Source organism: Notolabrus celidotus, chromosome 11 (genome assembly GCF_009762535.1).
Source record: "Notolabrus celidotus isolate fNotCel1 chromosome 11, fNotCel1.pri, whole genome shotgun sequence".
Taxonomy (NCBI): Eukaryota; Metazoa; Chordata; class Actinopteri; order Labriformes; family Labridae; genus Notolabrus; species Notolabrus celidotus.
In genome coordinates, this window is record NC_048282.1 from 15,538,666 (window position 1) to 15,561,293 (window position 22,628).

At 40.2% G+C, this 22,628-nt stretch overlaps 1 protein-coding gene across 8 annotated transcripts in view; it reads left to right on the forward strand.

Annotated features, from left to right (window-relative positions):
- The first annotated feature begins 735 nt into the window (after nucleotides 1-735).
- si:dkey-178k16.1 (band 4.1-like protein 1) overlaps nucleotides 736-22,628 on the forward strand; it is a 50,542-nt gene continuing 28,649 nt past the window's right edge. For 2 of the 8 annotated variants that reach the window (XM_034695781.1, XM_034695783.1), the window contains exons 1-3: nucleotides 770-1,102; nucleotides 20,265-20,353; nucleotides 20,670-20,819. In XM_034695781.1, the coding sequence (XP_034551672.1) occupies nucleotides 20,282-20,353; nucleotides 20,670-20,819 (222 nt within the window). In that variant the 5' untranslated portion in view covers nucleotides 770-1,102; nucleotides 20,265-20,281. Of the gene's footprint in view, nucleotides 1,103-5,821; nucleotides 5,893-20,264; nucleotides 20,354-20,669; nucleotides 20,820-22,628 lie in introns of those variants that run through there. The other 6 variants (XM_034695776.1, XM_034695779.1, XM_034695777.1 and 3 more) reach the window with 6 other exon arrangements.

Sequence of the window (22,628 nt, forward strand, 5' to 3'; positions counted from 1 at the left end):
AGTTGGACGTGTGAGATTTAAAATAAGCTGATAAAAATAAAGTTGACAGCTGTCCTGAATTACCACAACTGATCTCTCACGTCTGTTTCAGTGACTTTTCCCTAGTTATGATGAAAGCCACTCAAGCATTGAATTATAAATTGCATCTCCTCTGCTCTTTGGGCCTATACATCTCCTCACGCTGAAATCTTTCAATGTCAATTTTATGCAAAGTCAAGTGCATTGATTTGCAATTAATGATACCTAATGTAAACTGCATTTGGACTTGTAGTAACTGACATATGCTATAATGACAACTGAGGGCACTCTGACACTGATTGGACGCTAAAAGCCTTGGAGCTGCAGCTCAGCAGGTGCCCTCCACACTTCATTTTAAGATTTTACAAACATGTTCAGGGGATAAAGTTGAAAAATAGCCTATTGAATGAGTATGGCTAATTTGTGGCAGAGGTTATTACATTAACACTGTCAATGTGACATAAAAAATGAAATGGATGAAATGAAAGACAAAATTATAAATAAAAAAAATGATGAATAAAAGAGGATGATTAACTTATTTTGTCCAGAATATCATATGAAGCAATAAATAAATAAATAAATAAAACAAACAAACATCAGATATTCATTAAATCAATATAACAAATCCTGTTTTAAACAAATGACAGGTGGAATAGTCAAAAGTGGGTTTCAATGTGTTAAGCTGGCACTAAAACAGGGCCATAGGACTGTGAGTGTGAGCATCCTCAGTTGGTACAGCTGAGCTCACTGTGCTTTGCTTGACTGTGGGGACTAGGAGCCGAAAATCAGTGAAGCAAGTGGCTTCAAGAGGCGCTGTGTGACACATGCGGAGCGGTCCTCACACACCACGCACGACGTTAGGAGTTCCCTCTCCTCCACCGTGAAAACGCCCCTCTGCTCTCCTCTCTCGTAGCCCTTCCCCGACCGTGAGCCGGATCCCTGCCGCCTCGTGCCTGTCTGCCGTCCCCGCCTGCAGGGCTGCATCTTCAGCGGCAGAGCTAACGGCGCTCCGGGGCGGTGGCGGCGTCCATCCTCAATGATCAGAATCCGGACTGGAGCTTGACACCCGGACCTGACAGGACAGGTATGCTCTTTATTTGTTCGTGTGATGACAGCGGAACAGGTGCATGCTGCATTCGCCGGTTGTGATGAAATGACATTGTGGGCGAGAGACGGGAAGCGTCTCCATACCGGCGTCGAGCTTTTGCCGAACAGAGCCCTGCATGCTCTTTGTGCTTCAAGTGTCATGGAGGGATGGAGAGGGTGTTGCCACACAGCTTTAATCCGAGCAATATGGTTGTCAGGCTGGTTTAATAAGCTGCAAATAATCAGGGCATCCTTGTTTCATGCATATCAAGGCCCTGTAGGCAGAAAGAGTCAGCAGGTGCACCTTTCTTATCGTTTAACTGGATCGCAAATAATCTAATCTCTACACAACCATACAATTGTTCAGACCTATTCATGGACATGTCAGTGTGTCAGATTGCGATTTCTGAATGTGGAGCTATAGGCTAACAGCTGATGCTCCAGATAATGAGCTAATTGAGGCGAGTGTATTGTCGCGGGTGTGGCAGAGGGGGCAGGCGTGGGCGCCTTGGCTACATAGGGTCTCTTGAATGTGTGAAATGCACTGAGAGAAGTAGGCTATTAGACTAGTAATACCATTTTAAACCCCACATTTATCTCTATAGGTTGCCTTAAGAAATGGAGCAAAATTGTTCAATTACTTTCCTTGAAATATCTTGAATTCCTAAGGAAAATTGTTTAAAAGGAGTTAGTTGTGATAAAGATGTAGCTATAGAACATAATTTTTTATTGCAATAGCATTGTAAATCAACAACTCAGAACTGTCATTTGGTATTTGTGTCCAATCTATATGCAACAGGATTTTCTCATCGACATTATTGTGGAACAAACAAGAGTATCTGGGAGGTTTTGAGGTTTGATGGTGGTAAAATGAGCATAGACTGTAAACCATTGACATAGGCTCTGTGGCATCACCAACTGATTTATGAAGAAGCATTATGAGAGGCTAAACCATGACAGTTGCCATATTGGAATGGTGACTCAACCCAATTCTTGGTTGACCAAGACACAGGCAGAGAGGTGGAGCTGAGGCGGGGCTACATACGCCCGCCTGTCAGTTAACTCAGAAACCACTGCGAATCTCGGCAGAACTCTTAGCTGTTATATAACGAGTAACAAAAAAAATCTCCCCCCTTGCTTAGAGTGTTTGAATGAAGACTTCAGCTATTCAGAAAATCAGTTGTTTTTTTACCGAGCTGAAAGCATCTTTAATCCTACTGTAAAATTGGGCATTTTAACACTAGTTTTAACAGGGTATCATTGGCTTTTGGAATCACCGTCAAGTGGACACTTGAGGAACTGCACTACATTGGCTTCATTTTCCGACACCCCAGTTGTGATTTGGAAAGTACTTTTAAACACAGAGACCCAGCATTGATCCACCAATAGGCAAGCAATAGCAACAGTGGCAGGACAACTTCCCTCATAGGTAGAAAGCTTGGACAGAACCAGACTGAATGGTAGACAGCTGTCTGCCACAATTGGATATTGTATCTTGAAAAAAGTTGGGTTGGGGCAGAGACAAAAGGAAAGATGGTACAACTGTATCATGCTAAAATATGGAGACAGATAGAAATAACATGACAGTTAATGTTCAGCAAAGTAAACTAATAAACAAAAGTGCAATGTAAGAAAGGTCTCCATAATTGCACCACTCAGCAACTTTTCTTCTAACTCCTCCAGACAACGCAGACAGTAACAGTAACCATTATCAGCAATGCAGCCTTCTGTTCACCCTCATCCCACTCACACAGACTGTCAGTCCTCCTGTATCTGCCTCCTTAAATTGCAGCAACGCCACAGGCTACAGTAACCCACAGACTGTGGATCTGTGAAGTCAGAGAGGGGGAAAATTAGACCTTAAAATGTCCATCTGTCCATCCGTTGTGTTGTCCCTCCATGCATCCTGGTCTCATTCTCCTCTATTTCACCTGCTCCACTTTTCAGCATCCCGTGGTGCAACTCCAAACAGTGTGATGCTCCTCTGCTTTAACCATGTACTCATTTATATCAGAAAAAAAGCCTCTTTGTGTGGATGCATGATGTGTCAGAGGAATTATTGAATACCTGTTTACTCAACTGTTGTCAAGGTGATCCAAGGAGTCTCACAGCAGGAGATAGTGTAATTAAATTACATGCTACATTTCCCACAGAGTAATTTGCTTTTTTATCTATGACAGCTAAAATGTAACAGACATTCAAGACAACTAAAACAGGGAGGGACTGGCTAAAGGCGTTCACTCAATTACTCCTTGGTTGATGGGTAACCTCAGTGCAATCTGTCACCAGTGCAGGGTAAAGGTGAGGTCACATGATGTTTAGCAGCAGGATGCACTTTTGCACACATATGTTTCTGAGAGCGTAAATTCAGCATGCATGCTTGTTTAAGCTAGAACACTTCAATACTGCTCTCCCACAAGTCCTATTTTAAGACGTCCTGTGATCGATTTGTAATAGCTCATTGAAGCGGGGCCAGTGGTCCGTTCACAGCCAAATTGGAATTCTCCACAAGATAAACTCAAGTCGCGAAGAGGTGAGAGGAGCTTTCAAAGGCGTATTAAAGATAACAGCATGTAATAAACTGTCACTTTTCTGCATTATCATCACAGATGATGTGTTGCAGGATACAATGCTAAACTCAGTGAGATGTCCTGCTCTCTGTTTATCTTTCTTCTCTGAAATCCTGTTGAAGTCTTGACAGGTAACACAGTTTGACAAAGGTATACTATGTTCTATTACCATTAAATGCAAACACAAATCAATCACAAGCTAGAGGCCAGACAGTGTTGTGACAGTGTTTTAATTTGAAAGTAGAAGAAGGATGTTGACTGGAAATGCAAAATGAAGGATTGAAAACAAAAACAGAGGGCAGTTTGAGATGAACTAATGTATTTGCAAACTCAGTTATGACAACCAGTCCTAGCTTAATTAGGGTTGCAAATCATAAATCATAAACCATTAATATGAAATGTAATCTGTCAAGTAGATGCTATATTTACTGTTATCATTACGTTTTAAACAGTTCAATTTTAATTTGATTCAATTCAGAGTCTGCGATCAATAGTAAATGCTTTAGTACACCTGCTCATTTGCAATTCTATCAGAAAACTATTTAAATCTGATTTGACTCTATTTTAAAGAGGTGTTCAAAAATATGAATTAAAAACTCTGCAATCCCTTTCAAGTCATTGCCAGGAGTGGGAATCAAAGCTGTCACATGTGCCACAAGGACTGTAGCCTGTGCACTTGTGGCATCCGCTAAACCAACTGAGCAAAACAGCGCCCCAACGTTGGGACTTCTCAGTGACAATTAAAACAGAAAACTCATGACTCAAGTATGGCAGCTCTCACCAAAGAGCGCCAACCCATCCCATTTTACTTTGAAAGTAGGGTTGCAAATCAATCTGCCATGACATGATTTGGATTCTATTTCGATTAGGGTCCTTTGATATACTTCAGATAATACTTAGTTCCCATTTTACACAATCAGTTACATATTCACTTTTACTGCTTTGATAATTTTATTGGTAAAATGTTTGACATTTAAACAAAACATTTGAAAAACATCTTTTTAACAAAAAGAGCAAAGACATTTGTTTCATTGTAAAGTTTTAGATGTTTCATGTAACATACAAGTATGGAGTAACTCTCTAAAACTTTTGTATTTGGCAACTCTAGAGGCCTTGTGTCTTGAAAGATGACAAATGAAAAGGCAGTTGTTAAACTCATCGCATGTTTGGAGTTGTGGCTCAGTTTTTGTGGAAAAATCCTTGGTCATGGATGTTTAACTAGAAGTGAAATCTCCAATTATGCTAACATTAGCATGGGAGTCAATACCATGACTCATTTTCAGGTGCAGGGCCAGGTTTGTTGTGTTTCTGGTCCCATTTCTTTTTCCGAAATACAAAATATTTCCATACTGCTGATTTATTCACAAGAGGGGAGTGAATATCTTCTTCATTCCCTTTTCCTCTGCTGCCTGTCATTGTCTGTTTTCTGCTAGCTTTATTTGAAAGTTCAGGATGACAGGTGCACCTGGGGGGGAAAATATGAATCAGGTATACGGTATGGATTTCAAAATAAAAGCTTATCTTATAGATGACAATTTAGATTGAGTTTTAGACTTTCTGTCATTTTGAATGGATCATTGTTCAACCAAGTGGTGCTTCAATCCAGATCAATGGATTGTGACACAGCTGTGTGAAAGCTATATTGTAGATCATGTATTCCATATCATATGCTCCTGACCAGATAATCTTAAATGATCCTCACCAAAGGGAGTATGTACAACTGCTGAAATGTGTATCTTTTACACATTGCTCACTGTCACACAGTCTTTAGAAATGTACATCTTGTTTCATTAACCTTATCTGTCCATTTGAAAACATTTTGATGTACACTACAAGCTTCCATCTGGCTGCACCCTCTCCTCCCACCACCTCTTTCTCCACCTTGTCAGTCCAGTGTGCACACTCCTACATGAACTGTCTCATTATTCAGTGCAGTCACATGATTCTTTACCTCTTCTTCTATCCTTCATGTGTGTCAAACTAGCAAAAAAACCCAAAAAGCCCAAGGCTGTTATTTCTTCTGTCTTTCTTTATCTTATTTGGATTTGCTAGACCGACGATGTTAGGCAATGGTTCCCATGGTAACTGCATTTTAAACAGCCACGCCTGATGTCTGTGTGTTAACTGTCCTTAGTGGTGACACTCTCCTCTTTGGTCAGATAGCACAAAATAGAACAATGCTGCAGGCTTAGGGTGTTGCCTGTCAATGCAGTGACAGGTGAGAACACGTTTCTGTTTTGTTTTTTTCTCTTTAACTGTGTAAGTAAACGTTGTTAGAAATGCATTGAGGGAAACGAAGAGGGGCTTGCAGAAGATTGTTGTCTTTAGTTTAATTGAGTGTGACTGCTGTGATTAAGTGGATTAAAATCCAGTAGTTGGGGGGCATTTTGTTCCTGGATAACTTGTTCTTGATGGATTTATTTTGGAAGTAATTTAACATCACATAAATAAAAAAAAAACAATTGTGAAACTGAAACCTAATTTGTTAAATGCATTGTATTATTATCTTCTAATGAGGCTGCGCATATTGTGTTAATACTGTCTCCATCAGCAGAAGTCATGATGGTACCCAGGCTGCGTAGATACACAGGTGGTGGACACTACCACCTATATTAGTGTGATATGATCATAGACTGTATAAAATATGGACGTAGTATCTGTGACGTCACCCATCTGTTTCTGAAGCGCTGTTTTGAGGCCAATCGTCGGCGGCAGCCATATTGCTGCTGTCGAGCGATTGTGAGGTAAAGAGGCGGGCTTTGAGCCTCCTAGCCAACAGCTACAGTGTTCCCGCCTGTCAGTCAAGTCAGCTGTGTCTCTCATTGGAAGACTTGTAATCTCAATATCTTCAAAATTGCCACGTTAGAAAATAATTCACCCCCCTGTACAGTATGTGCTGATCGAGAAATGAGCTATCCAGACTACACTCGTCTTTTGTACCAGGCTGTAAACATGTTTATTTCTGCTGTAGAGATCACCTTTTTTTAATTGGTGTATATGTGGTTTCCGGGGCCAGCCTCAAACGGATCCTCAATGAAATGCAGTATTTAGCACTTCCGCATTGGACTCATATTTTTAGACCGGAGGTTGCCGCTTGGATATGATGCAATCAGGGAAGCAGAACTGCAAAAAATGTTAACATTGAGAGTAGGGCTATCACACTATCAGAATTACATGTCACATTCATTGTGGCCAATAAATGTATGACAACGATATTATCGTGATATTTCATGAAAACACTAGCAGTCAGATGAGTCTTAAACTTTATTGTTCATCCCTTCTTATGCAAAATACTTTGAACACTAGCATAGGGAGGCGAAGAAAGAGTCTATGAAGATACTTGTAAAAAAAATGTACAAGAAAGAACAAGTATGCTAGTAATGAATAGTGAAAAGGCAACCAGATAAATTGGTAACAAAAACATCCACAAGGCCAAACATCTGACAACAATATGCCAACTAAATCAAAATAACTAGCTGGAGCAGGGACGGAGAGCTTGTGTGTGAGACCATAGACAACTAACCACTCTGATATCTTTGGCTTAATGTCCACCAATCATGTCTTTAGCTTTTTCTCTGTACATTTTTTATTTCCACCCTTTTGCAGTCACTGTTGTTCCACATTTCCTGCAGACTAGAGTGTCCACAAACACCCTGTCTATTTTCACTAAATCCACAAAAAAACCCAAACTGGTGAGGAAACTTTTTGGTGACTGCATTACAGGCTAGCTGGCTAGCTGAGAGCCGAGACTTCTTCTTCCTCGTGTCCTGTCCTCCATTTTACAGTGGGCGACAACCCGCGTACAGAACCACTAATACTATGAACCAATTAGTTACACTGTATTACGGTATGCTTATTTTTTACCACATTATCCACATTTAATTTTTCCTAAAAGATGGTGATCGCCAATGCTGGTTATTGCCCAAATTGGGATGCTCATATTGTTCAGAATCTGTTGAGGCTTCACTTTGCTGATTACCTGCAATGTTCATTTCTCAGTGTATGGTTTGAGTTGTTGCAGTACCAGACTGTACAAAAATAATGTAATGTATCTAGTCTGGAGTCTGCCTTGCTCTGTCTCAGGGAACGCCCGCAGCATGTTCAGCAGTCTGGACTGTGTTTGTCTGTGAGTGTATCAACAGTATGTCAACATGTCTCACAATCAGTGTCATCCACACGAGTCTTTGCAGCGCTGGTTCTTTCAATAGGCTTTTTGTTGTGATTCTAAATACGTTCGCTGTTTGAGTATTTCAGTCATGTTCCAGGGATTCAAAATGCTTTTGACCTTAAATGTAACACACACACAGGTTGTTACGTATCCTTAGGTGACCCCATGCACTAAATGGTTGTAAGATCACTTTGCAGTGTACAATAGAAGAGAGAAGAGTTTAATCATTCAGATAGTCATCTCACAAGTGATACGATACATTCTGACAGCTCATTTTGGTAGATTTCACTGCCTGATATGTTTTAATTAGATAGGATTAGCATTTCAATGCCCCGCCATCTCTCCACTCTAATTTGGATGCTCATGTTTCCCACCTTCTCTGACTCCAAGCAGTGATAAAGCAGATTCAAATACATATGCGTTAACACTGTTTCACATCATCCCAAACACAAAAAAGCAGTGACCTAGCTTTAGATGATGATTTGCAGTAGTACTGTACTAACCCCTATAATTTCCCCTGCTGTGGTGCTGACTCCCCCCATGAGAGGGATCTTGTATGTCGATGCAGGTATCACCACTCCCTCTGGGCTCGCTCTCTCTGGGGAACAATGAACTTGCAGCCTCATTGGTTTGTAAGGCGCATCATTTATCTCTGTTGTGGTGTGACATGATTTGCAGCAGACTTAACAGTGGTGCTATGCAATTTGCCTCCAGGACTGCTGAGTGCCAAAGGTTTGGAGATTGTGTGTGTGAGAGTGTGATTTCCCCTGAACAAGGACATCTTGCCACTCCCATTTCCCCCAACCCCCACCCTCTGGTTCCAGGTTTGCTAGAGAGCCTCCCTCTGCCCGGCATGGATTGATAGACGGGCTGTGTGTGCCATTAGGAGGGACGCACTGATTATAAAGCCAAGATGAGGAGGGAGCTGCATGATAAAATGGCAAGGCTCACTGAGAAAGATTGGATTGGTGGGAGACTATAGTGGATCATATGCAGTCATTTAAAACAGTACATATTGAATACATTTAATAGCTTTTATATGACAGTGCATATTGCTTTGTAGCTACAATAGCTAGTTCTGGATACACATCAAAAGCCTAGAATTCTATAGCTATGCCATCTTGTTATTGGGGGGAAAATTACAGTCTTAGCGAACTGTCTCTAGTATATTATACATACACATGGAGCGCCGCCTGCAGGCTAGTTCAGGCAGACAACTCGAGCCGCGCTCATCATACTGACACGTCACCACCTCTCCATCAGCTGGTCTCAACATCCTCATTCGGCGGTCTATTTAAACGGCAAGTCTCCCTGTCTCTGCCTCTGCTTGCAGTGCTCCTGCTGTTCTGCTCAGTGCTGTGTGAAGTTTGTCCCCACCTCCTCCCCGGCTTCCACCTGCGGGCTCCGAGGGGTTAGTCCTATCTCATTGCTCCTAATGTCTGCATTTAAATAATCTACAAGGAGTAATGAAGTTCGGAGCCCACACGCCAAACACAATACTGTATGCTGCAATAAACTTATTAAGTAAACGTGAGTTGTCTGACTGAAATACAGTTACTGTAACAGAAAGAATAGGAAACCACAACCATGCTAATTATCTGTGTGGCTGTACTCTACAAATGTCTTCTTATGTAAGGATGTATGCATGACAGTATCTGAGGATACTGTCATGCATACAGTGAACTTTGTAGCACACTTATGTTTAGCAAAATGTGTTTTTACCACATTCCCAATCTTAGTTTAGCATGTCGGCATGCTAAAATTAGCACTATACAAAGTGAATAACTGAGGCTGATGCAAATTTCACAAGTTAATCCTTGAGTACTTGGTGTCACTAAATACAAAGTCAAACATCAATGAAACAATTAAGATACATATTCAAATGTATACCCATAGTCAGAAGAATGTTTCCTCTATTTGAACATTAATATCTGGTTTTAATGGTTTGTATAAAACTCTGAGAGTAGTTATTATCATGAGTGAAAGTGGCGCTCTGTGGCTTGATATTAGATATGTCAGTCTAAGGGTTTATGCAAAACCTGCATTAAAAAACAATTTCCCAGTACAGTTTTAACTACACATGGTTTGAGCTACCTTCCCAAGACTTAAGCCTACCTGTTGTTTAAGTGTTGAGTGGGCTTGCTATTTGGAAAACTGTGTTCACATATATATTCAAAATCCTAATGATTAAACTATTCTCATAGAGAGGCACTATCAACATCATTTCAGACAGAGAACCTCACAAACACACATATTTTTTCTCAATAACGACTTTCTGAATATCACAGCACACAATGGCATTTAATTTTCCAATAAACAGTGCCATGATACCATGGCCAATCGTCAGTCCATCTACCTTAATCACATCAGATAATATGCACAAAGATCAAATTCAGTGTTGAATTTAGAAAATTGTTTATTGCTTAGCATGTTTTCAGATACAAATACTGGTACAGTTGTGTGCTAGATAATAGATAATATAATAATTTACTGTGAATGCCAGCTATCCTAGGACTGAATATAAAATTGAAAAGTACCCAAAAGTTGAAAAATATGTTGGCTCCTATTTTGACTGTTAGTTGTGGCGGTAAAAGATAGCATGGAGAGAGGGAGTAACCTGTATTTAATCCACCAGGGCAGTCAGCCTGTCTAATCAACAGCCTGGAAAACAACAAGGATGCTTTTGTTCTTGGTACAAAAAACAGACCTGTGGCCATACTTGTCGTCCATTGGATTTATCTTTACAAAGTGCTAATACCAGACAGATGGTTTGATTGGAGCTGACTGTCTTTATTTCTCAGCAAACGTAGGTTCCCTTTAAATCTCCAAATGAATGGATAGCCCTAATTAACAGGTGTACAGTTTGGGGCACGCTTTGTTAATTTTTGTCCATGGTGTAGTCAAAAATGAGACAAAAGCCTTTCTGGCGAGGGAAGAGGGCTGCAGTGAGATCACAGAAAGCCTATTTTGTGTGCTTCTCTCTGCAGCACACATGATTACTCCAATTACGATTTCTGCATCTGCCTCATCCACTTCCACTACTACTACTACTACTAAAACTACTTCTACTGCTGCCACTACTGCTTTTGGTGACACTCATTGTGAGATTAATGACCTAATATAACAAAACATGAATAAGAAAATGTAGCTTAGAATTAGTTTGGTGTAAAATTCAACATTTAAATTCCTCGCCTGGCTTAACCTTGCTTACGGTATCAGAATTATGCAATGAGAAATAAAGTTCTTCAATATTGTTTAACTTTATAAAGTGGATGGATAAATATCAAATAGTACATACCAACGCTGTCGGGCAAAAACCTTGTATCTCCATATTTTCTATATATTTGCATTGCTCAATGGTAGTGATATCCTTTTATACATTTTAGCAGGCTTTCTAAAATTGAAAAGATGAAAAGTATTTTTAAAATAGAGTTTAGGGTTGAATCTCATGCAGTGTTCAGTTATGTGAAAAACAAATGTCTTTTTTAACTTCCTGGAGTGTAGTGATTTTGGAGGTACAAGATTTCTGCCTGATGGTGATATTAGCTATCACTTACAGTCTCTGTACATTATCTGTTCCTCATGTTTCACATAATACCTGTTTGCAGTGAGTCTCTCTTAAATCTAAATTAAATCCAAAACCATTTTTAGACAGCCAAATTTGAACTCATTAATCTGAGAATTGCTGCTAGCTAGCTTTAGCTTTGTCTGACTGCATCAACATGGTGTGAAAGCATGGCTAATGTACACACATTGGTTTAATCATGTCAGATTAGAAGAAATTGCTTGTTTACATGAAACATCTTTTTTTATTCATTGGGATGAATTAAATGTGTTGATTGCCAATACTGAAGTTGCAGTAGTAAAGTAAAAGGGATCTATCATGAGGTCCTCATCCTTGAAGAGGAAGCCTGTTCTTGAGTCGATGAACCTTTAACTTAAAAGACCTGATGGTGACTATTCTATCTGAAACATAAAACCAGTTAAATGGGCCATGCCAAATGATTATAGCCTAAGTCCAAAAACCTGAACAAAGGCAGCATCTTCATTAAAGGGTCAGTTAACCCTGATGACAAAAAAACAACAAGCAAAACATTTTCCTGTTGATCTCACTCAGCACTTGTGGTCTGCAGTCATACACATACTGGAGTTCCGCTTCATTTGGATACGTGCTCTTCATTCTAAGCACAAACTTTTTTCAGAGTAAGAGGGACAGTGTATCTGAAAAAAACGTGTGGCTTTTTCAAAATCTGAAAAGATACTTCACAACTAGCCCTAAGCTGACCCGTTAAGCTTCCTTGATTACTTTTTTAATGCTCATAACAAAAGCTCTTTGACTAGAGATGGGAGCTGCTGAATTGCATACGCTCGCTGCATTTGCACACAAAGTAGCCGAATGGAAACAAGTCACCATAATGAAATGCAGTGTGGGGGCTAAGATTCTTTTGGGGGATGTTGTGAAAAATGATTGAGAGGATGACGGCTTTCTTAAAACAACAGCACAGCAAGTGCCCAAAAAAACAGAGAACAAATGTGCCTTGTTTTAGCAGGCAGGGCTGATGTACAGAGCTAAATTCTGCACTTTGATCTAAAAGCTGTAAAATAGAGCAATCAGCAGCTTCCACAATGAGGGGGAGGAAGAACTGTTATGACGACGAGAGCTCTGAAACCTCACAAAATTTTGGGAGATGCTTATAAATCCTGGGTGTTATAGTTTAGAAATATTGCAGGTTTCCTGCCTTATTTAAAGCAGGGTTAGAGTGTGGAGTTTCATGTGTAAAAATAAAATCCCTCTATAAAAAGACCAGCACAGCATTGTTACCAAAGAGCATAGAGATGTCTTGATTATTTTTAGCAAAATGGAGCACGGCATTCTATGAAATAATCTCTGTACATCTTCATCGCAAAGCTTTGATAATGTGTGTGCTTATGACACTCTGACTCCTGCTTTTGTCACTGTTTTGCTCTCACACTTTAGCACATCTATTTTATTTTTGCTTCCTGTGGAGAAAGACGAACACTTGACGCTGTTAGCACATGCAAAATTTCCTGAAAGCGAGAGGCATCCACAAGCTGTCATCCATGTGCTTCCCTCTGCTCCACTCTGACATATTTCTGAGATGCTAAATTTGACAGATTTCTCCTGCCCACCTGCTGATGAACGACGGGCCTGTGGGAAACTGATGCCTGCCTGAAGACTTGTCAATTTATGGGGCCTCTAAATTGACAGTGTCTTTGTTTGACGGCATGAAGACAAATGAGCTTGGGCAAGCCACGTTGAACGGTGCATCATGGTCATTGTTCTGCCCTAAATGATAAGCCATCATGTCGGTTACTATCTAGCTATTTCTCTGAGCTGTCCGGCTGCAGCTGATGTTTGGGTGCAGCATTGTCTGTATTTTGCTTCATTTTGCTGAACATTGTGCAGTTTGAGACTCTCTTCCCCTCCTGTGAGTGCAGTTGATCCCGGCTTACATCAGGCCAGCAGCTCTGCTCTGTAGTGATTACTGTGTAGCTGGACTCAAAGAGAGCACAGAGGAGGTCATCTCCAGAGATAGACTGACATGGCAAGCCTGATAGAGTCCTGAATGAGAGGACTCAGAGATAGGGAAGACTGTGCACGTATGTGTGTGTGTGTGCCTGTGAAGAGAGTGTATGTTTGACACAATAAAGGAAACAAGGCTGAATCAATCTGTGTCTTATCTTAAAAGATCGTTAACAGCTGATCAGCTAAGCACAGCTTATCTGATTGATGCTTGCAGTGTTTTGTAACACACTTGAATAAGTTACGCTTATGTAACAAAGCGTATTTATTTGATTTGGAGATATGATCTTTCCTTTTTGTTTTAAGCATATATTCCATTACATAGACACTATGCATGTTAGCTACACTTTTGATAAGCTTTTTCTCAAAGTGGCAATAAATATTTAAACAGAACAATGTTTGAAAAATGTAGAGATAAGTACTCGCTGATGAAAACACAAGTTTGCAAATGTCTCATATATTAACACATTGTTGGACCATCTGCACACTTGTCTATGTTGTGACAGTCAGCCTAGGAGGTGGCAATGACTCATCACTCCCCCCCACTCTGAATGATTTACAGGGTTACAAAAGGCAGGTAAATATGCAGCGAAGCAGGTTATATTCAGCAGATTTTACATCTTGAGACTTGCAGTATTTCATTGACTGTGGTTATTTTTGGAGAGAATAAGAAAAAAGATAATTTGTAATCTGTAGCAAAATGTAATTTTAAGCAGCATAGAGAGGGCTACTTTTGTGAGGGTAAGCGTAAAAAAATCTAACCAGCCAACTCGCTCTTCTGAAGTTTCAGCACAAACTCAAAAAAACATTAATATGTAGACATTGATTAGATTTTATAGAACTTTTAGCAGTAATTAGCTGGTTCATGAACTCAAGCAGGACATATTCCAGACTGAACATGCTGCACTTGGTGTTTTGGAAAGAGAACATGTTCTCTACATTTGCAAAGATGAAACATTCAAAGATGATTTGAGTCATTGGGTTTTTGTCAGGTGCAAGCTTCAAGCTTTACAAAGATTTTTGGTACTGCAATTAATTGCATTTTTAAAATCATTTTCATTCTCTGTGTCTATGTCCAACTCTCACTACAATTTTATAGAAGAGGCTGAAAGAATGTAAAATCATGACCTTGTGCTCCTTAATTGCACCAAATTGCAGTTAACTGGTAACGAAACAACTGAAGTGAACAAGACCATTAGCAAAATCAATGACAATTTCTACATAGTAATGGTAATAATTGTTACCACTGTGAGAAGCTAGGTGTCAGACGACATGATTTTCACATGATAAAGAAAAATCCATTTTACATTTTCAAGTTTCACAGTAAGTGATACATTAACAAGATACCTTAAAGAGAGCAGGATGAGATGTTTTGAAAGAAAAAAAGAAAAAGACTTCACATATGAAGAGCACGATCATTAAAGAGATAACAGGTTTCACTATGTTCGGATGGAGTGTCAAAACCAAGCGGCAACCTCTGGTCTAAAAATATGAGTTTAATGCGGAAGTGCTAAAACCTGCTGCTCATCGAGGATCCACTTAAGGCTGGCTCCCGAAGTACCGGGAACCACATACACACCAATTCAAAAAAGACAATCTTTACAGCAGAGGGGTAGTCTGGATAGCTCATTTCTAGATATTGAGATTATGAGTCTTCCACTGAGAGACACAGCTGGCTTGATTGACAGGCGGGAACACTGTAGCTGTTGGCTAGGAGGCTCAAAGCCCAGCTCTTGACGTCACAATTGCTCGTCAGCAGCAATATGGCTCCCGGGGACTATTGGCCTCAAAACAATGCTTCAGAAACAGATGGGTGATGTCACGGATACTACGTCCATATTTTATACAGTCTATGGTAGAAACTGAAACGAACAGTAAGTTCCTCACAGGTATAACATGATAACTGACCACTTTCACATAGCACCCATTTACCTCTGATGTCTCACCCAGGGTGGAATAACACTTACTGTTATGAACGTATACTGCTGTGATCGACCTTTCAAAATCATATGGACCTAAGGATTTGTAAGAATTTCTCCGATTACTTAAAAAAAGGAAAATGGATATGCATTAGTAATTGCTACTGCAAACATTTTCAATCAACCACCTCTTAGCTTACATAAAAGTAACTTTTACATTTTGTAAGAGGAAAGGCCTGCAATTTTTTAATGGTGCAGTAATTAGTGGTGCTGTAAGCTAGGAATTTACACCTTCGCTGTTGTATCTTGTTGCATAATAGAATGTAATGTTAGGTAGGAAGTGGTTGATGCTAATTCTAAGTGTTTTCTTCATCCATTGTCTTTTGAATTGTTAATCAATTGTGTAGTATTGGAATTAAGATATAATTGATCACATCTCCTGTATTACATGTAACCTGGAAAATTGAAATATGACACAAGGACTTCATCGGTTCCCCGCCCAGCTGGTGGTTGACTCGGACAAAAACACAAGGACAGAAAAATAAATTAAATCAGATAAATACTTTGAACTTTAGTTTAAAAGGCCGTTATCATAGTGGCTGGTGCTCATTTCACAGTTAGGATAAACAGTGAGATTGGGATGCAAAGCTTCCCTTTTCCTTCTGTCAATATCACATTGACTTTTGTCTCTTGATGTCTGATACAATTACCGTCAGCGGTAGTTAGGGACTGCTGTGACCTTTAGTTAGCTTTTGGTGCAATCTGTTTTCATCTGGGCGAAAAGACATTTAAGAACTCACCCAGACACACAAACACAAGCACGCACACACACACACACACACACACACACACACACACACACACACACACACACACACACACACACACACACACACACACACACCAAATGCAGTTTATGTTTAAATTTGTTGTTCAGTGCTGTCTGAGAGATGATAGCCCTTCGTTGGATACCTTTCATAAGAATTGTCCCAATTTGGTTCATGAACTTCTGAAGTATAAATAAAGAAATATTTCTGTCTCATTGAAGTACAGAAAAGCCACGTATCCAATCAAACTATTTTTAGGATGTCGTCAATCCCGCACATTGTTCTCTTAGAGCTTCACCTTTTTAGATGCTGTCAAACTTCACAAAGACTTTCCTTGATGCTCTTTGTAGTTCAAGAACCAAAGGCCCCCCATAGGGGTTTTTAAGGACTTCGGTTTGAAGACAATGACTGTTATAGGAATTTTAAGTCTAGGCAGCTGCAGCACCTTGCACATCTCACTTCGCCTCCATCATCTCCCTTAAATAGATGATTAGGTGTGCAGAGAGCAGAACTGATATGGAGCTGGAGTGATTGAATCACAAAGTGACCCAAATAAAAGAATTGATTGGCCACGCGATCATGATGTGTGTGAAATGAGCGCCCTAAAGTCTCTGACACCAATCTATTAGAATTCCTCTCAAGTTTGCTTGTGATTCACTGATTCATTGTTCTGACAGCTGCTTTATAGGGATGGACATTCACACTGAGCGGGGCATTTAAGTGGATGAATCTGATAGGCTCACACGAGTGAGTGAGTGTGCAACAGAACTCATATTTATCAGAAGAAAGCAATAAGATTAGAAATGGATGTCAGGTTAAAAGAATGAACTCTGAATTTAAATCATGTTAACTGAGTTACTCAGTAGCCTTTGGGAGTGATTATATGAGAATTACTTTGTACCCTGTGGATTCTATGCTGCATTTTCAAGACTCTAAGTTGCTAAAATGTTAGAATCTAGTACTTTATCTTTTCCAAATATGAACACATACCAAAAAGAAAAAGAAATGGCTATGTTAGTAGCTTTTCTTACGCATCTAAAATACCAACATTCTCATATTTATATAGCTGTAATTTTGCTGGTACTATGTCCATATTGTTTACCAGTCCACTGAAATATGCTAACTAGCTTAAAGTGTAAAGTACAGCTGAGGCTGATGGAAATCTTGTATTTTGCAGGATGTAACAAGTGCATGTGTTGTTGGAGAGAGCTAGCAGTGTGGGTAAGCTTAGCTTCACTTTAGCTGAATAAATCATAGAGGTGACAAACAACAGAGACCCAGCACTGTATTCTACTATACTGTATTGACCATACAAAGCTAGGTCTCAGCAGCGCAATACTAACCATACATACATAAGCAGTAATGTACAGACAGACAGCATGACCTACACCAGCTTGTGCTGTGAGAAATGATAAGAGAAGCACATCAATACTGCATCAAATGCTGCGAGATAGCTAAATAAAGGGAGGCTACACCATGTGGTGCTAAAAGCTACATTTCTGTTCCTTTTTGGTCATAAACCAAATTTAGATGTAGTTGTAGTTTAGTCAGGGAAAATGTAATTGTAAATTTAATGGAAAAATCATCTATCATGCTAGCATGGCTAACAAATGCCTGTGCTTTTTGCTTGACAAGCAAACTCAGAGATATCTTTGGTATTTAAGAATGGCAGTGACTCTTTCTTAGCAGTATCTGTGTAAATATATGATTTGCCCTGATTTATGTTTCAATCATTTAGAAAAAACTAATGCTATGAAACATTGATTTATAACTGTATGATCACAGAATTGGAAGGAGATTAAAATAAAATAACATTTATGATATTACATTAATATATTTTCCCTGTTGCAATGAAATGTGCTTCATACATCCATTTTCATTGTGGTCAGTATTTAACTCATAATTGGAATTAGGGTTTTTTGAACAAGCTGAGGTGTTTTGTTGATGAGTCACATGTATTGATAAAACAGGCTCAGATCACTGAGATCCCTCTCATGTTCTCCCACTATTCTACACTAAGGTAAAGCAAACTGTGATCATGCACTCGTGTAAATTGGCTTCTTCCCCTGACTAACTCTGACAGTCTCTCACTGCATAATTATAAGTCCAAAGAGACAAACACATGGAAACATCACTTTGTTTTAACCTTTTTACCCTAGAACAACTCAAGGTGTCATTCACGCACAGAATATACAGTCCTAATGAGAGTATATTTTGGAATCATTAAGTAATTTTGCATAAATAACATCAATTAATCAACCTGCAGGCCCTTCAGAGCAGGGGAGGAACAGTGCCCGGTGTGAGCGTGACATCTGCAGCCTCTCTGCAGCCAGATTGCACTCGTCTTTGATCCGGCTTCATTATGCAGAGGGAGGCTGACCTATCATGAATGCTGGGACGTGCTGTGTTCAAGCCTCCCAAATTGTAAACACAGGGATGTTCTCTGACAGCTGGTAGAGGAGAAAATAGTTAATTAGGCCCTCGTCTTTAGAGAGAAATGCTACCACATCTTTTCCTGGTTTACAAACACTTTGCTTGCCGTTATTAGACCAAATTAAGCTTCTGTTTTGCTCCTCCCTAATGACAGTTTTCCCTGGAAGCTTTGTACTTTTTTTTTTACCAGAGCATCCCATGTCCCCTCCTCTCTAATCCTTTCCTCTTATTAACCTCATGTCTTATTATATGTGTTTTTCTAAAGCCTTAAGATTTATTTTACAAACATGCTCAGAGAGAATATGACAAAAATTGAGAACTGTTTTATTTATCCACAATGAAATACCACTTTTAATGACTTCTTTACTTTTTAATGACAGTCTGCTTTGAAGAAGACAACGTGTTCCCTTTAGTCCTGCATTTCAGACTTTATACAGTAGGTAGTCTCTAATGAACTAGTTGTGGCTCTCCAGGTTTTAAACAGTAGTACAGATGCCTTAGGCTGACACATTTACAGGAGTTTCTTAAGAGATAGTTACATTATTCAGGAGAGTTTGCGTTTCTTGCACACAAACTTTTTTATTGAGGCTGAAAATTGGGGGTATTCTGGGATAAACAACACACTGGAGGGAAGAAAAATCTCATATCTTTGCAATTATCACTCTCTAAAGATAACTCATACATAAAACTCTGCAATAATGCCATTTCATCACAATTCAATATTCTTCCACTTTGGTGTAGGATGTAAACAACCTATAATTCACATGCTATATTTCTTATAGAAGACTTATTACTTAGGTGACCGTTCATGGCTTCTTCATACTGAAGCTACAGATAATTTCTGAGAATTATCTGCATTAATTCCCTTTCTTTATAGCCATACTGCATAATCTGAAAATCAGCAATTGCACCATGTGTCACCTGCAGAGAGAGGAGTGTGCACGAGGTGGACTATAACAGTGGTCACCTTCAAACTGCAGGCCTCATTTGTCTCCAGCTCTACTGGATGTTGTATTGTTAGGTCTCACTCTCCAGCCCCTCTCTTTTCCTCCACCCCTCTGCACCTCTTCCTTTTATTCCTTCCTCCTATCTCATTCTCATCCTCAGATTGTTGTCACAATCCCAGCACCCTCCTCTCCCTCGCCATCGTCCTCTCTCTCCCTTTCTCTCCCTTTCCTCTCTCTCTCTCTCTCATCCCCTATCTCGTTGTGTCTGCTGTCTCGTGCGCTGCCGCAGGGCTCTCTAGCTGATGTAATTTATGCTATCTCCTTATGCTGGTGTGTGAGGAGAGAGCATCCTGAAGCTGACGCTCTTCATGCAGAGTGCTCCTGTGGGAGGCTGTGAGCTGAGCTGCCCTCATCCTTCCTTTCACCATCATCCCTCTGTGCACAATGCAATGAACATGCATGTGGGAAGGATGCAGAATTTTCACAGCATTACAGAATAGTTAAAAAAAACACACAGTAGCTTTCAGCTGCAGAGGGAATTAAGTGTTATGTCTGATTTGCGGCCATTTTTCTCCAGTCAAATGAAGATTTTGTATGCTGTGTACGACGGGAAGTCTAATGAGCCAAATCCATCATGAGTCCATAAGCAGATTGGACTTTCAGCAGCAGTAAACATCCCCACACTGTTTCTCCTTTTTTTGGACCAGGAAAAGATTTGATGTTGACTGAATATGTTTGTGTTTGGTTGCAGGACTGCCATCCATTTCTATGACAACAGAGAAGGCTTTGGCTGAGGAGATGAGGAGCGCAATGGAGGGTGACGCCAGGAGAACCAATCAGGTGGGAGCACAGTGAAACTCACAGCAGCCGTACATCATTTAACTGGAGCCTTTCAATCACTCAGGGGCCTTCCGGCTCTCTATTTAATATGCAAGGCAGCGAGCCCCCCTTCAGTCTGTGCCAGCAACTTAACATCTTAACATCTGAGGGCGACAGCTATTGCACTACATCACGCATTTGATGATTTCCTCATATGATCAGAGATTTGGATTTTAAACACTTTGCAAGACATAGTCAATACACATTTTAAAATGAGGAACAAAGTACATTGATTTGAAGCTCTTATGATTTTCCCATCCCCCCTCTCACCCCTCAGGTTCCAGAGGACCATGGGGATGCAGATGATAGCTCAGAGAAGACCCCCAGCAAAGCCTCCAGATCCCCTCAGAAAACCAACAAGAGGCCAAAGACCGTCCCTGTCAAAGTCACACTGCTTGACGGCACAGACTACGAGACTGCAGTCGAGGTATGGCTGAATAATCCATTAAGGAAATTGTTATTATGAAGTGTTTGACAGTTATTATCATGTAGGTCTTGTCATCATAAGTTTGGTCATCCTTTGTATGTAATAATAACATATAGCAACTTAAGTTATTTAAAGAGTCAGTGGACAGCTCTGAAAGGAAGTCTCACAGAAAAAGATAGGGGCAACATTTAAAAAAAAACCCAAAAGAAAACATTATGGCTCATGTTTGCTCTACATATGGCAATCTGACTATTTTCTGCTTTAAAAATGGTTTCAATAATTTGGCTGAAAAACCCTTTCACAACCATCCTTGCATGACTTTGTCCTTGAACTAAGAGTCACAGATCTGCTCCTAGAAAACAGTTACTGTAGTGATTTCTATCAAATCCTTTCTGTGACTTAATAGTCAGAATAAAAAAAACATAGAGGGGAAAGTGATGGCAAGGGAACAGAGGAGTTTGTATTGATTGTGACAGAGGGGACTTTGCACCATCAATATACATCTTCTTACTTTATCTCAGACTTTTGGCCTGCATAGATCACTAAGACAATATCCATCCATTGGTAAGTTTGCATCCTCCTGGATCTTGCTTTGTATAAGCAACTTTTAAGGCAACACATTATTATTACTGAAGGAAACCATGGGCAAAATTGCAGAATAAGAAATATCCCATTTAAAACTGCATCAGCTAGAATCACAGTTATCCCTCGTTAATAGTTTATGCCATTAGCAACTCTGCAAATTTGCAGAAACATGAAAGAAAACCAATTCCAAATGGTTGTTTTGCAGTGCTATTTAAGCACAGTTTGGCTGTCTCCACGCTAGAATGCAAACATGCCTAAAATTCATATTTTGCTGTGCAAGGCTTAAAAAAAAAACAACAGCATTTTAAGGAGCTGGTGTAAATCTCATCTTTCTAAACAGACTTCTTGACTCAGCACACAGCACCACGGTACACCTCAGAGGGATTTAGTCTCCCTGGGTAATTCATGCTACTGAGTCAGGAAATGTAGCTCGGCTGCTATTCACCCTGTGAGGAGGGTTGGTAAAGGGTGGAGGGAGGTAAGACAGGCTCTACATTGTGGGGGATGGAGCCTCAGATGAGCAATCCCAAGCTTCTATGATTCGTGACCAGATTCTCTTGTGTTTGTAAACAGAGAGCGGTGTAGATCGGTGAATTCCCAGCGCTCTCTGTTTATTTGTATTTAACTGCAGCCTACACGCTCTTCATGAACGCTGGTGAAAGTTAATCTGCTCCCACACTGATATGAATTCAGAAGGTATAGCGAGGGGTGTCCAAGAGAGTGTTCCACATCATACAGAGATCCTGGGCAGGACTAACAGAGCTTTAGTGAATCATATTATAGCTGGCGCTCAAACCTGATAGGCTGATTCCGATGATGAAGTGTGATGTGTGAGGGGAATGATCTTGTTGGCCGCTCGACCTCATTCACATCAACTACTTTCCTTTTATGGCTTATTGCCTCCCACGTGACCTCGCATGTTTTACTTACCAGAGCCAGTGAGTGGAGAAATATGTCAGGAGTCCTTACAAAATCTACACACACACATACACCCTTATTCTCCTTCAACCCCCCCCCCCCCCCCCCCCCATCTTCTGCACATGCACCCACATTTCTTCATGTCACCTGGGCAGTGACACCAGAGGTATTGGCCTTTGACAGGTAATCCATACAGCTGACAGATGACTGCTCTTATGTTTGACCGAGGAGAAAATAGAATGTGAGAAGGAAAAAGGAGGAGGAGGAAAAAGAAAGAGGAGGGCGGTGGAGGGCGGGGGAGGAAGA